This window comes from Grus americana, chromosome 2 (assembly GCF_028858705.1).
Source record: "Grus americana isolate bGruAme1 chromosome 2, bGruAme1.mat, whole genome shotgun sequence".
In the NCBI taxonomy this organism is placed as follows: Eukaryota; Metazoa; Chordata; class Aves; order Gruiformes; family Gruidae; genus Grus; species Grus americana.
Window position 1 is genome coordinate 65,368,244 of NC_072853.1, and position 14,536 is coordinate 65,382,779.

The window sequence follows — 14,536 nt, forward strand, 5'->3', positions numbered from 1 at the left end:
GGGTTACTCAGGGTCCCTCTACTCAAGAAATTTTTAGTGTAAAACAAAACTATATTTTAGTTTTGTTTTCCCCAATCATCCCTAAAGAGTAAAATTTCTGTCTTTATCGAGAACAGATGTTTGACTGTGAACTGGGACCTTAATGAGACCTAGGAGCTGACAAAATAGATAATTTCTGCTATCAGTCTTCTCTCTGTTCAATGCTTTTTCATTTTCAAAGGCCTGAAGACAGTGATAAGTGTTAAGTGCAGCAGTAAGACAGTATGGAATGCCAGTAGTGTGGGTACCTGGTGCCCAGCATACTCATATGGAACTATGATCATGATTTCCCAAACATTTTGCTGAGGGAAGGGAGGGGGGAATTTACAGGTGAAGCTGAATAGACTGTTTACTTAGTGACTTTGGAGACTGGCTATATACAGACACTTAAAAATAAATTTAAATTTTAAATGGTTAATTATAAAGTTTAAATATTATATATATTCTATATGCAGTGAATACAAATTCTGGATTTATGTTAAGAATATTCACTTAACCTGTATTTGTTAACTTCAGATTCATCAGATTGAAACCTTGCTTTTCAGATCGATCCAAGTATTCTACAGCAGACATTACAGCAGAGTAATTTACTTGCTCAGCAGCTAACTGGAGATCCCAATATGGCTCCACAGAATACCTCCCTCCAGGCAACAGAAAATGCAGTGCCAGCTAATGTGGTTATTCAGCCTATATCAGGCCTATCTTTGCAGCCCACAGTAACGTCTTCTGCTAACATGGCAATAGGATCCCTATCTGAGCAAGAGTCTGTGCTGACAACCAGTGCTAGTGGTAAGCAGTGTCAATAGTTTTATTGTGCTTTGAATTTCTTAATTTTACTTATGATATTACCCACAGTGAGAAGTCCACTCCCCAAATACCTCATTTAATACAGTTCTTGTATGAGCTTCTTCAGTAAATTTTACAACTTTGTTACCATTTTTGAATATAATTTTTTTCACAAGATGGACTATATAATGAAAATTTTGAAGAACATCTGTAGTCTTTAGAAAAATATAAAATCTTTGTTCTGAAGATCTTAACCTGCAGAGGAATAAATTGGATATGAAAACAATTTATTCTTTAGAGTAGAAGTTCTAGCCTCTTACCTTGGCTACATCTTTTACAATCATTCAGAAAATAATGTATTAATTGGTTTAAAAAGTTGTGTCTCATAAAGAAAGGATCTTCATGGATTTTTTTCTGTTCTACCCACTTATATTTAGGTGCACAGGACATCTCTCAAGTCATGACTTCACAGGGTATGGTATCATCTTCAAATGGACAACATGAGATAACATTGACCATAAATAATTCCAGTTTGAGTCAAGTTCTAGCTCATGCTTCGGGGTCTACTAGTGCAAGCTCATCAGGAAGTCCTCAAGAAATCACTCTTACAATATCTGGTTGGTATTTTTAAAGATATTTAATGGTACCAGATCTCCACTTTATAAGGTAGCTATACAGAAGCATTTGAGGATATTTTCACTGTCCACAGCTTTCCTACAGTATATATTTTTATATTCATCAGCTTGAAAAGATAGTCCCCAAATCTACTTTTGAAAACCAAATAACATTTGCTTTGGGGATGCATGTTAGATCGGTTCCCTATTTTGTTCATAGCCTTGAGTCAACAAGTGTTTATCTCGGTGGTGAAGGCAGTATAACCAGCTCTTACTTCCTTCTTGTGCCACTTTTGGGCACTACTGGGACAGGAACAAGCAGGGCAGCTTTTGGAGATGAGTTTATTTCATCTAGTTTTCTTTAAATGCCTGTGGGACTGTGTTCTAATAGATGTTCTGATCATTCTTTGAGGTGTACTATTCGGTCTTTATAATATGTAGTTAATGCTTCAGGTTTCTTTGCATAAATTTAGACTGACTTACTGCCTCTATGAGACTGATCTTATATACACTATAAATATTTTTCTATTTCCCCTAAAGATGGTTTGTATTTTGTATCATAAGATTTCTTTAATAGTTCCAGTATAATATTTAGTGCTCTTCTCTTTCTTTTCCTTTCTTTTTTCTTTTTTATTTCCTTTCCTTTTTTGCCTTATTTTCCATTTTCTGTAACACGTTTAGTGTTTTTAAGTGTCGTGACAATAATGTCTGTGTTAAGGTGTCAGGGTCCCCCACCTATGTGTTTCTGCTTGTTAATAAATGTTCACTCATCTAAGGAAAATGGAGTATAGGTTTCCAACAACTGATAGAATCTGCTTTCAGTTTCTGTGTGTTCTATGCTTGTTGACCATTGCACAAAATTAACACCATGTGAAGTGACGTTTTTACAAAAGAGGACATGTTCAATGTAATTCATTATCCATGTAGTAGATGGAAAAAATCACATTTTAACCATTAGCCTTTATTTTGCTAGACTTTTATAGTTTCATGAAGTTGATGCCTTGAATCGAGATAAGTAAGATCAGTATTTGTCTAAATATTAATCAGCACAGGCATTTGTCTAGATATTAATATCTAGACATGCATAATCACATCTGTATCAAAAATTTGTCGAACCTCTGCATAAAAATCTGCATGTGTAGAAAATAACTTTGGTTTTGTATTTTCTGGTTTTATTATTTTATGATCACTTGTTTATAGTTCCAAGTACAGTAGCAGAATAATGTTGAGATCTTTCCAGTTTTAATAGGACTAATTTCTCTTCAGGCCAAGATCTTATTCAGCATAATTCTGGAAGCAGTGATCTGAATAGCGGCTTAAGGCTGACAGCGCCAACCATCAACAGTCAGACTACAGGTGCTACGTTAACTATAAGCAACGACCAGCTTCTTTCTCAGGGCACTTCGCTAAATGCTCCAGGTAAGCATACAGTGATTTTTCTAATTAAAAATAATAACACTTTGTTAAAAAATAAGTATTAGACCAGGTAACTAAATATGAAATGGTATAATCTTGCACATTACGATTCAGGAATGACATTGGTTTGTGTGTTTCTCACTAGCTTTGAATTGTTACACCAATTTAAATGAACTTTACTGCACAGAGTAAGAAGAAAATGAAAACTAAATGACATCCCTAAAATGAGTACTTTGAAGCAGCTACAGAAATATTGAAGGACTATTTCTATAAATTGGAGGATGAAGAAATCTGATACATTTGCTGCAGACAGACGATAAAATATAATTTATATCAAATTTGCTCTAGTATTCAAATTTTGAGATTTTAAATATGTACATGAATTTCTTCCTATACCTGTTTATATATACACACAAAAGTGTGCGTGCATATAGTTGTTCATACTTTCAGCCAGTGCAGCAGGTTGCATTGGTTGCAGCAGGTTGCACTAATACAGAATTACTACTGATAGCAAATAATTTTCTTCACTCTTATGCATACTTAAATTTTCTCTATCTATCTTCCTTATCCTTCCCCTAGTGCTCATATACGTTTATAAAGCAAATCTGCTTTAATGTCATACGGGGGGAAGCCTACCCCAGAGTATCCCGTAAGATTTGAAGGTTAAGGCATGCTCTTGTGTAATGAATTAGTAAGTGAAGTAACAAAAACACAGTTGTATTGTACCTTCTGTATCACCTTCTTAGGTTTTTGAGGCTTATCATAAACTGAGAGCCGTGAGGCCTCTGCTCATATGTTGGAGAATCTATAATGAACTCTTATACAGCTGGTATAATCAAACTGTTATGAAATACCTATGAATAAAAAAATGACCTTTTTTGCTATTATGGATTATCAACTGTGTTGCAAGGATAAGGGTGGGAGTGTTGGCTTATGGAGTTAGCAAATTTTGGTTTTACTGCTGTGAATTGAAGTGTATTTCACTGAGAATTCTGAAAGTGGTCAGGCTACAGAAACGTGTCACCTGAAACTTCTTCAGATGTCTTTTCGGCTATGAGTCATCTCCCACCCACCATGTTACAAAGTTACTGCTTTGCAGTATGATGTCCATCGAGCTACATTTAGATGTAATTTTTCTAATTTTATCATCTAACTCTGACAATTTTTGACAGGTGATTAGCTGTTTAACTGATTTATTTGCTTCCAAAATAAAAAGGACTAGGAAATGAGAAAGAGAAATTAAGTTCAATTACAGTAAGTTTGCAGCTAAGAGTTTATGTATGTAACAGATTTTTTTTTTTTTTTTTACTATTTTGCATATATTCCAGAACTTAATACAACAGGTGGAACAAACCTTCCTTCATCAACACCCATATCTCAGTCTACAGTTTCTGCCCAGAATTTGGTTATGTCTTCATCAGGAGTTGGAGGAGATGGTAGTGTCACCTTGACTCTTGCTGACACTCAGGGAATGTTGTCAGGTGGTCTTGATGCAGTTACACTTAATATCACTTCACAGGTAAGAAATGCTTTTCCGAACTGACAGATAAGCTAACGTTACTGTCTTACAGGGCAGGAACTGGAGATTTTGCTTAGAAAATAATTTTGTCCCATAAATACATAGTATTTGAAAATTCAGTTAACTTTCCTTCTTTCTGCCAACAGTGTGTGCACACTGCCATCTGGAAGCATAAACTATTTAAACAGAAATACAGAAGCATTTTGCAGGGTTGTTGTTTTTTTTTTTTAAATGAACAGATAGGTTCTGCTGTTTTGAACATTGTTTGAAATCAGTTTTTAGTGATAAACTAAACTATGTGCTTCATCATCACTATTCAGTAATACAACTTAGTATTCCTAAACTTTTTATTGTGGTAAATTTTTCTTTTCATCCTTGTGAATATGAGAGTTGAAGAGCAGTTGCGACAGTTCCTTTCATAGCAAATAACAGGACAGAATCTAAATTAAAGTGACTGTCTTTAATAACAGGTAGTGTTATAAGACATTTTATAAGAATAGTGCTGTATGGATGGACTATCATCTCCCCAGTAGCTTTAGCATTAGTTTTGTTTTTAGCGTAATTTAAGATTTTTGTGACGTCATCAAGAGCCAAAGACATGTTGGCAAATAGAATGTATAGAGTGGGGAGAAAAAAACCCAATGAATGAATAATATTAAAAGACTAGAAGGTGAAAATTTAGGGTCATTGCGTGGTTGGCAATTCAGTGTAGATTTGACATCTGAAAATTTGGGCTGTTTCTTCTACTTTCTTGGCTTAATGAGGTTTGGATTGATTTTTACTTACTTTTTGACCTGAGTTAAAATGTGTAAATGTATATAAATGAAAGACTATTTGTCTAGCGTATGGTGTGATTAAACCTGGTGAAGCAAAGTCTGTGAGGATGATTATATGCTTCCCTCTCTGCAGTTTTGCTGTGAGGAGGGGAAGAAAAGACTTCTTACATAGTTCTTTGGACACATTTGTGATTTTGGCATGGCAGAGTAACAAAGCAATGTGTGGTTTCATTTCAGGCTTTGCCAAATATAATTGCTTCAATTATTACAATGTTGATGTTATTAATAAGACACTATGTCTGATGTTAAGGCAGGCATAAATAAAAATGAAACCTTGTTTTGGGTACTATGCAAACACAGTCTATGTTGCAGGAATCTTAAGAGATAGACAGGTAGTGCATAAAGGTACTGCATTTCCTGGGGAAATTGAAAACTATTTAACAGTAATGTAGAAATTGAAGTAGTAGTGTGATATTAGTAATTGTGTATCTTAATTAGTAATTTTGTACCTTGATTTTATGTATTTTGGAAATAGGCTTAGTTAAGAGATTTAAAAAAGGAAAATATTGTGGGAAGACCATGCAGGAAAGCAGAATAGAGGAGTTAAAGTATCAGCTGAAGAGAGAAAGACAAGGGAAGGCTGAGACATTCAGTGATTGTTGCAAGGCTGGGAAGAATTAATCAGAACTGAATCTCTGCTCTTACAGACTTCCAGTTGTTGTTACCCTTAAGTTGGTAGACTTAAAATGGAAGGAGAAAAGGAGAGAAAACAGTAGTATTTGTTCAGATAGGATTACAGAATGGACTTTTTCAAGGAGAAAAAAAAAGAAATAATTTTGAGGTATAAAAATAATGTACATGACTATCATTAGCTGTTTAAATATAGTTATTGTACCTTTTTTTATCTTTTCTCCCCTCTTCAACAGGGTCAGCAGTTCCCTGCTATACTCACAGATTCCAGTCTCGCTAGCCAAAGTGGGTCAGGCTCACAGCAAGTCATACTGGTGAGCCATACACCCCATTCAGCATCTGCAAACTCTGATGAAATAACATATCAGGTAGATACAATTTTTTTCTGTATCTTTTTTTTTTTTTTTTTTTTTTTTTTTGCAGCTAAAGGAAATTATTTAATCAAAACACTGGAATGATTCCTCTATATCCTGAAGCAGGAAGGCTGATGTCATTCCCAAACCAGAGTATGAGGAAGAGGTTCATTGTGACTCCCTAGTTACTCAGATTCTGTTTTAAGTTAAAAACACTTTCTTATATAAAAAAAAAGGCAATTAATAATGTGTTTCTTTCTACAAATTACATAATCATGCTCTCAACACAGACTGCTCCAAAAATTACCAAGCAAGTTTATAATTAGATAATAAAAATAGACAAAGTTGGGAGCTGTGGGAAAAAATAGCACCTATCACTACACCTTTTCCATTCTGTTTTTGTAACCAAATTTCTGTAAAGATGGAGCAACATAAAGTCTTTTCAACTTATATATTTGAATTTCAGTAGAAACTTTTACATATGTAATATAGTATTAATATTAGAAAAAGTAGTTCAGACCTCTCTTGTTGAAGGCAAAATGAATGTTTTCAACCAACCTGGTAATGTAAGCTCTAAAATAGGAAAAATGGGAGAGGCAGATGGTGACCGCACAATCAAGGGAAGAAGTGGTGGACTGGATTAGCAAACAAAGAGCAAGATGTGGGCAAGTTGTGGCTGGTATGAGCGGGAGAAACCTCAAAAATAATAAGACCTGAAGAGAGGGGGGCCTATCTCAAGTGTGTGTGTATGAATGAAGGTGCTGAGATCACAACGTAATAGAGGAAACCTCAACGCTGTTCTTGGAAAAATTGTCTCAACTGAGTGTCTCTCTGAAGTGCCTGTACACTGATGCATGCAGCATGGGAAACACACAGGAGGAGTCAGAGTTCTACATGCAGTTGCAGGGCTGTTATCTCATTGGAATCAGAGAGAGAAGGTGATGCAGCTCACACAACTGAAGTACTGCCATGGCTGAATTCAGGATCTTCAGGAAGGACAGACTGGCAAGACAGCAGCAGGAATGCATGGAGCTCTGCCTGGATGGTGAGCCAGCTGAGACCTTATGGATTAGGATTGGCAAGCAGAACAGCGTGGCTGACACTGTTGTGAGTACTAGCCATCTGCTACAGATCGCCTGATTAGGAAGAAATAGAAGATGAGGCTTTCATCTTGGTCTTGGGCAATCTGCCGTAGCTGACCCTTCTTGAGTAGAGGAGTTGAACTAGGTGATCTCAAGAGGACCTTTCCAACTTAAACAAACCTGTGATTTGCATTCCCTGGTCCACGTGGGTTTACTTCAGCCTGCTTAAGATCTGCTGGAAGGGCAACAAGCAGGGCACAAGGAGTTCAGGAAATTTCTGGAGTGCATTGATGATAACTTCCTGATACAGATGGCTGAGAAGCCAGCAAGCGGAGGTGGTGTTTGCAATTATCAGCCCCAGAACAAGGAAGAACTGATTTCGAATGTGAAGGACGGGGACGTCCTTTGTTGCGGAGACCGTGAGATGGTGGAGCTCAGGATCCTGAGGGAAGGAAATAAAGCAAATAGCAGGATCACAACCCTGGGTACCAGGAGAGCAGGCTTTGGTCTGTTCAGGGGTCTGCTTGGACTAATCATATGATAAGCAGACCTGGAGAGAACGAGGAGCAGGAGAGCTGGTTGATTTTAAATATTGTCCTCCTCCAAGCTCAAGAATCAATCCCAAAGTTACAGGGGGCAGCGTGGAGGAACAAAAAGCTCCTGAAAAAACTCAGGTTTAAAAAAGAAGCAAGCATACCTTGAAAGAGTACAGAGACACCATTCAAGGAGGCAGGGGAGAAGTTCTATCAACTTTTCATTGTATTTCAGTACTTCTGGAACTTTGTATTGGTAGCTCAGAGCTTTACTTCCTTATGAAAATAGAGTCCCCAATGAAGAAATTAAACAAATAGAAAATATTCTTCTTCTCTGTAAAATCAGAGATACTTTTTTTTGTCTGAAATGTTTTTGGCTTTGAATTTTATTCAGTGGGAAATGTGAGAATCATGCAAGATGCTCAGGAATATAAAACTGAATATAGGAACATATTGATATAAACACATTATAGTGCATAAATGAATTTGATTATAATTATTATAACCTTTCTGTTTTTCTAAAATACATATATTTGTCATTCTTAAGAGCAACGACATACAAGTTCATATTTAGTTCCTGCCTTCCAGTTGAGGGCAGCAATGTTGGGAGGAACAGGCAGACACAGTCCATAAATGCATGGCTCCGTGGCTGGTGTGAATGCCACAACTTTGGGTTCTTTGACAATGGGATGGCCTACACGGCACCAGGCCTGATGAACCCTGATGGGATTCATCTCTCTCAAAGGGGGAAGAGGATATTTGCCCAGGAACTAGCAGGGCTCATCAACAGAGCTTTAAACTAGGCTTGAAGGGGGTGGGGGACAACATCAGGCTTGCCAGCAACATGTTGTGGGATGATGTGCCCAGGTTGGAGGGACAGGGCGCTGGTGAGGGCCCTCAGCGTACTACTCCGAGACGTGCTGGACACACTACAGCACTCTCAAAGCCTAGAGGAGATGAGCCAGGGGCTCCGGATGCAACAGGAACCAAAGGGGAAACACTGGGAAGATACATCAAAAGAATTCCAGCCACCCCAGCCAGTAAGTCAGCCTCAACAGGGGCACAACTGAAATGCCTCTACGCAAATGCACGGAGCATGGGGAATAAACAAGAGGAGCTGCAGATGTGTGTGTGCCTGCAAGGCTATGACCTTATTGGCATCACAGAGACGTGGTGGGATAGCTCCTATGACTGGAGTGTAGGGATGGAAGGGTACAGGCTCTTTAGGAAGGAGTGGCAGGGCAGGCGAGGATGGGGCATCGCCCTCTACATTAATGACCAGCTGGAGTGCATGGAGCTCCACCTGGGGATGGATGAGGAGCCCACCGAGGGCCTATGGGTCAGGATTAAAGGGAGGGCTGGGGTGGGGGTCTGCTACAGGCCACCTGACCAGGGGGACCGAGCAGATGAAGCCCTTTATAGGCAGATAGGAGCAGCTTCATGTTCACAAGCCCTGGTCCTTATGGGGGACTTCAGCCACCCTGACATCTTCTGGAGGGACAACGCAGCAGAGCACAAGCAATCCAGGAAGTTCCTGGCGTGTGTTGATGACAACTTTATCCTCCAAGTGATAGAGGAGCCCATGAGGAGAGGTGCCATGGTGGACCTTATTCTCACTGATAAGGAGGGCCTGGTAGGGGATGTCAAGCTCAAGGGCAGCCTTGGCTGCAGTGACCACTAAATGGTGGAATTCAAGATCCTCAGGGCAGCGAGGAGGGCGCACAGCAAGCTCACTACCCTGGACTTCAGCAGAGCAGACTTTGGACTCTTCAGGGATCTGCTTGGTAGAATACCGTGGGACAAGGCCCTGGAGGGAAGAGGGGCCCAAGACAGCTGGCTAGTATTCAAGCATCACCTCCTCCCAGCTCAGGAGCGATGCATCCCAACCAAGAGGAAGTCAAGCAAAATCACCAAGAGGCCCCCCATGGATGAACAAGATGCTCCTGGGCAAAGTCAAACAAAAAAAGGAAGCCTACAGAGGGTGGAAGCAAGGGCAGGTAGCCTGGCAGAATACAGAGCAACTGTCCGAGCAGCCAGGGAGCAGGTTAGGAAAGCCAAAGCCCTGATAGAAATTAGTCTGGCCAGGGATGTCAAGGACAACAAGAAAAGCTTCTACAGGTATGTTAGTGATAAAAGGAGGACGAGGGAAAATGTGGGTCCCCTCTGGAATGAAATGGGTGACCTGGTTACCCAGGATATGGAGAAGGCTGAGGTACTCAATGACTTCTTTGCCTCAGTCTTCACTGGCAAATGCTTGAGCCACACTGCCCAGGTCACAGAAGGTAGGGACTGGGAGAATGCAGAACCACCCACTGTAGGAGAAGATCAGGTTTGAGAATATCTAAGGAACCTGAAGGTGCACAAGTGCATGGGACCTGATGAGATGCATCCACAGGTCTTTAGGGAACTGGCGGATGAAGTGGCCAGGCCCCTCTCCATCATATTTGAGAAGTCCTGGCAGTCCAGCAAAGTCCCCACCAACTGGAAGAGGGGGAACATAACCCCCATTTTTAAGAAGGAAAAAAAGGAAGACCCAGGGAACTACAGGCCGGTCAGTCTCAACTCTGTGCCTGGCAAGATCATGGAGCAGACCCTCCTGGAGACTATGCTCAGGCACATGGAAGATGAGGTGATTGGCGACAGCCAACACGGCTTCACTAAGGGCAAATTGTGCCTGACAAATTTGGTGGCCTTCTATGATGGGGTTACAGCGTTGGTGGACAAGGGAAGGGCAACTGACATCATCTACCTGGACTTGTGCAAGGCATTTGACGCTGTCCCGCACAACATCCTTGTTTCTAAATTGGAGGGACATGGATTTGATGGATGGACCACTCGGTGGATAAGGAATCAGCTGGATGGTCGCACTCAAAGAGTTGTGGTCAATGGCTCAATGTCCAAGTGGAGATCACTGATGAGTGGTGTTCCTCAGGGGTCAGTACTGGGATCAGCAGTTTTAACATCTCTGTCAGCGACATAGACAGCGGAATCGAGTGCACTCTCAGCAAGTTTGCCGACGACACCAAGCTGGGTGGTGTGGTCGACACACTGGAGGGAAGGGATGCCATCCAGAGGGACCGTGACAGGCTGGAGAGGTGGGTCCATGTGAACCGTGTGAAGTTCAACAAGGCCGAGTGCAAGGTCCTGCATATGGGTTGGTGCAATCCCAAGCACAGCAACAGGCTGGGTGAGGAATGGATTGAAAGCAGCCCCGAGGAGAAGGACTTGGGGGTGTTGATTGATGAGAAGCTCAACATGAGCCAGCAGTGTGTACTTGCAGCCCAGAAAATCAGCCGTGTCCTGGGCTGCATCAAAAGAGGCGTGACCAGCAGGTCGAGGGAGGTGATCCTGCCCCTCTACTCTGCTCTTGTGAGACCCCACCTGGAGTACTGCGTCCAGCTCTGGGGGCCCCAGTACAGGAGAGGCATGGAGCTGTTGGAGAGAGTCTAGAGGAGGGCCACGAAGCTGATGAGAGGGCTGGAGCACCTCTCCTATGAGGACAGGCTGAGAGAGTTGGGGTTGTTCAGCCTGGAGAAGAGAAGGCTCTGGGGAGATCTAATTGCTGCTTACCAGTTTCTGAAGGGAGCCTACAGGAAAGCTGGAGAGGGACTGTTTATCAGGGAGTGTAGTGACAGGACAAGGGTTAATGGGTTTAAGCTGAAGGAGGGTCAGTTTAGATTAGATGTTAGGAAGAAATTCTTTACTGTGAGGGTGGTGAGGCACTGGAACAGGTTGCCCAGAGAAGCTGTGGATGCCCCATCCCTGGAAGTGTCCAAGGCCAGGTTGGATGGGGCTTTGGGTAACCTGGTCTAGTGGAGGGTGTCCCTGCCTGTGGCAGGGGGGTTGGAACTAGATGATCTTTGAGGTCCCTTCCAACCCAAACCATTCTGTGATTTACATACAACTTATTTCCTTTGTCTTGGTAAGTTGCTTGCAAGTACTCTCCAAAAGTTGGTCACGTTGAGCTAGATTTTGAAAAATAAACCACTGTTGTGGATGTGCCTATGAAATTATTTGACAGTGTTTTTGTAAATTGTTATAGGTGACAGAGGTTTCTTCTAATGTGACTAAAAGCAGTCAAGCAGAAAAAGAAGGTCGCGTGCACCAGTGTTTTGAGTGTAGTCAAACCTTTTCTTCAGCCACCATGTTGATGCACCATAGTAAAGAGGTTCATGGCAAGGAAAGGATACACGTTTGCAATGTCTGCAATAAAGCCTTTAAGCGGGCAACACATCTCAAGGTATTTGGTAATAACAGTTGATTGTTCTGTTAACTCGTTCTTTTGGTTTGGACTTTTTGCGATATTAATGAAAGGAACCTGTTGCCCCTTTACCTTTGCTTTCCTTTTATAGTGAGAGGTGTGCATCTGAGAGAGGGAGTCTAAGTGAAAATGTATATACAGGTAGAGAACTCTTTCCTGGAGCATGGAGAGGATTTTAATGCATATATTGACTACAGAATTAAAAATATGAATGCTTGTCATGCAAATAATAGTGCCAGAAAAAGATTTCACTTACTTTATTTGCTTATGTATGTAATCACTGCTAATCCTGATTTTCACATAGCTTACTATTATTCCAAAAGCTTAGGTGCTTTGCACCCTGTCATTTGATTTTTACATGCTCTGTCTTGTGAGTACAAGTGACATCTGCAGAGGAAGCATTTCTTTTAAAATATCCTTATATTATTGCCGTTATCTAGTGATATTTTCTATGTAGCTTTCTGTAGATGATGAACAACCTGATATTTCCAAGTCTTTTAAAAAAAAAATCAGTGGTGTGTTTAAGTTTTTAATTAGATTATAGAATGTTCCTGCTAGGAATATTGGGCTGTATTAGACAAGTGGTATGTCCAGGCCAGTATCCTATCTCTGAGAGATACTAAAAGGCAGTGATTAGAAGAAGTGGTTTACAAAAAGAGCAAACATATAATATGACATGCCCAGAATTTTGCCAGCTTCCCAGAATTTATAGCAAGAAATTTCTGGAGCCAGAGTCAATGTCTTTATATTAAGTAGCTGTTAGGAGAGCTTTTCAATAGATTTTCTTTGAGTTTAGTATCACATTTTTAGGAAATAGGACCTCTTTGTGAAGTTCACCCCCTTGGAGTGATCATGTGTGTCAACCAGACTATTGGTCTTTGGGGAAACTCTCTCAAAATGTGGTGCTGCAAAACTGTTAAACTCTGGTTTAGGAGAAATTTTCCAGAAGAGAACCAAAACAGTATTGATACTTGTATTCCTTAAGTAATGATAACAAAACCCCAAATATCAGCCTTTCTTCAATTTGTTTTCTTAAAACTGGCTGGTGTTACATTTATTTCATAATTAGACCTTGACTTCTAATATATACTGGGTTGGTTTAAAGATATGTCAAGGAAAATTCCTACCCTAGTACAGCCCTTGGATTATTATTCATTATTGCTTTTTCATGTAGGCAGCAATGAAATTGCAATAAGAAGTCCAAGAGCGATCAAGAGACTTCAGGGCTTTGGGACAACTGGTTAAGGGATCAGGAGCACAAGTAGTGTTCTCCTCTATCCTTCCAGTGGCGGCGAATGATGAGGGAAGAAACCAGAAGGCCCAGCAGATCAATAATTGTCTCTGAGACTGGTGTCACTGGCAAAATAGTGGGTTTTTTTGATCATGGGTCGGTCCTCATGACACCAGGCCTGCTAGCTAGATGGGGTACATCTGTCTCAAATGGGGAAAAGGATCTTTGCGCAGGAGTTAGCAGGGCTCATTGAAAGAACGATAAACTAAGATTGAAGGGGGCAAGGGATAAAACCAGGCTTGCTAGAGATAAGCCTGAGGGTGGCACGCCAGTGTTTGAGGGATGGTGTGCTAGTGAGGCTCTTTGGTTAGAGGGCCCTGCCTCCAGCCAGGTGGAGGAAAGGGACAGCTGGATTTACTGGACTGTGTGGATTTGATGGCCTGGCACATCAGACTCACAGAAGTATAAGGCTCTAGTGGACACCAGTGAACAGTGACACCTCGGGTCATCAAGGAGGAGATGCAACATATAGATGGGCTCATGATCGAGGGGTGGACTTAACCACAGACACTAGTGCATAGGTCATCCATGAATGTGAAACATGCGTTGCGATCAAGCAAGCCAAGCAGTTAGAGCCTCTGTGGTATGGAGGACGATGACTAAAATATAAATATGGAGAGGCCTGGCAGATTGATTATATCACACTCCTACAAACTCACCAGGGCAAGTGCTATGTACTTACAATGGTTGAAGCATTTGCCGTATGGCTGGAAACATCCCGTGCCCCATGCCACCGCCCCAAACACTATCCTGGGCCTTGAAAAGCAAGTCTTGTGGTGACATGGAACCCCAGATGGGACTTGGCTGGAACTCAGGAAAAAGAGAGTTTGTGACCTTTGGAAGAACAGACAGGCAACTCAGGAGGACTACCAGGATGTTGTGAGGTTATACAGAGAGAAAATTAGAAGGAAAAAAGCCCAATTAGAATTTAATCTTGCCAGTGCCATAAAAGACAATAAAAATGTTTCTATAAATAAGTTAACAATGAAGGGAGGCCTAAGGACAGTCTCCATCCTTTATTGGATGTGGGGGGAAACATAGTGACAAAGGCTGAGGTACTTAATGCCGCCTTTGCCTCAGTCTTTAGCAGTAAGACCAGTTGTTCTCTGGGTACCCAGCCCCCTGAGCTGGAAGACAAGGATGGGGAGCAGAACGAAGCCCCCATAATCCAAGGGG

At 41.1% G+C, this 14,536-nt stretch overlaps 1 protein-coding gene across 13 annotated transcripts in view; it reads left to right on the forward strand.

The window, feature by feature from the left end:
• Positions 1–14,536, forward strand: part of ZNF236 (zinc finger protein 236) — a 94,466-nt gene that overhangs the window by 68,073 nt on the left and 11,857 nt on the right. For 10 of the 13 annotated variants that reach the window (XM_054816964.1, XM_054816965.1, XM_054816956.1 and 7 more), the window contains 6 exons: positions 585–828; positions 1,263–1,442; positions 2,706–2,858; positions 4,184–4,374; positions 6,077–6,208; positions 11,851–12,048. In XM_054816964.1, the coding sequence (XP_054672939.1) occupies positions 585–828; positions 1,263–1,442; positions 2,706–2,858; positions 4,184–4,374; positions 6,077–6,208; positions 11,851–12,048 (1,098 nt within the window). Of the gene's footprint in view, positions 1–584; positions 829–1,262; positions 1,443–2,705; positions 2,859–4,183; positions 4,375–6,076; positions 6,209–6,263; positions 9,053–11,850; positions 12,056–14,536 lie in introns of those variants that run through there. The other 3 variants (XR_008575905.1, XM_054816967.1, XM_054816959.1) reach the window with 3 other exon arrangements.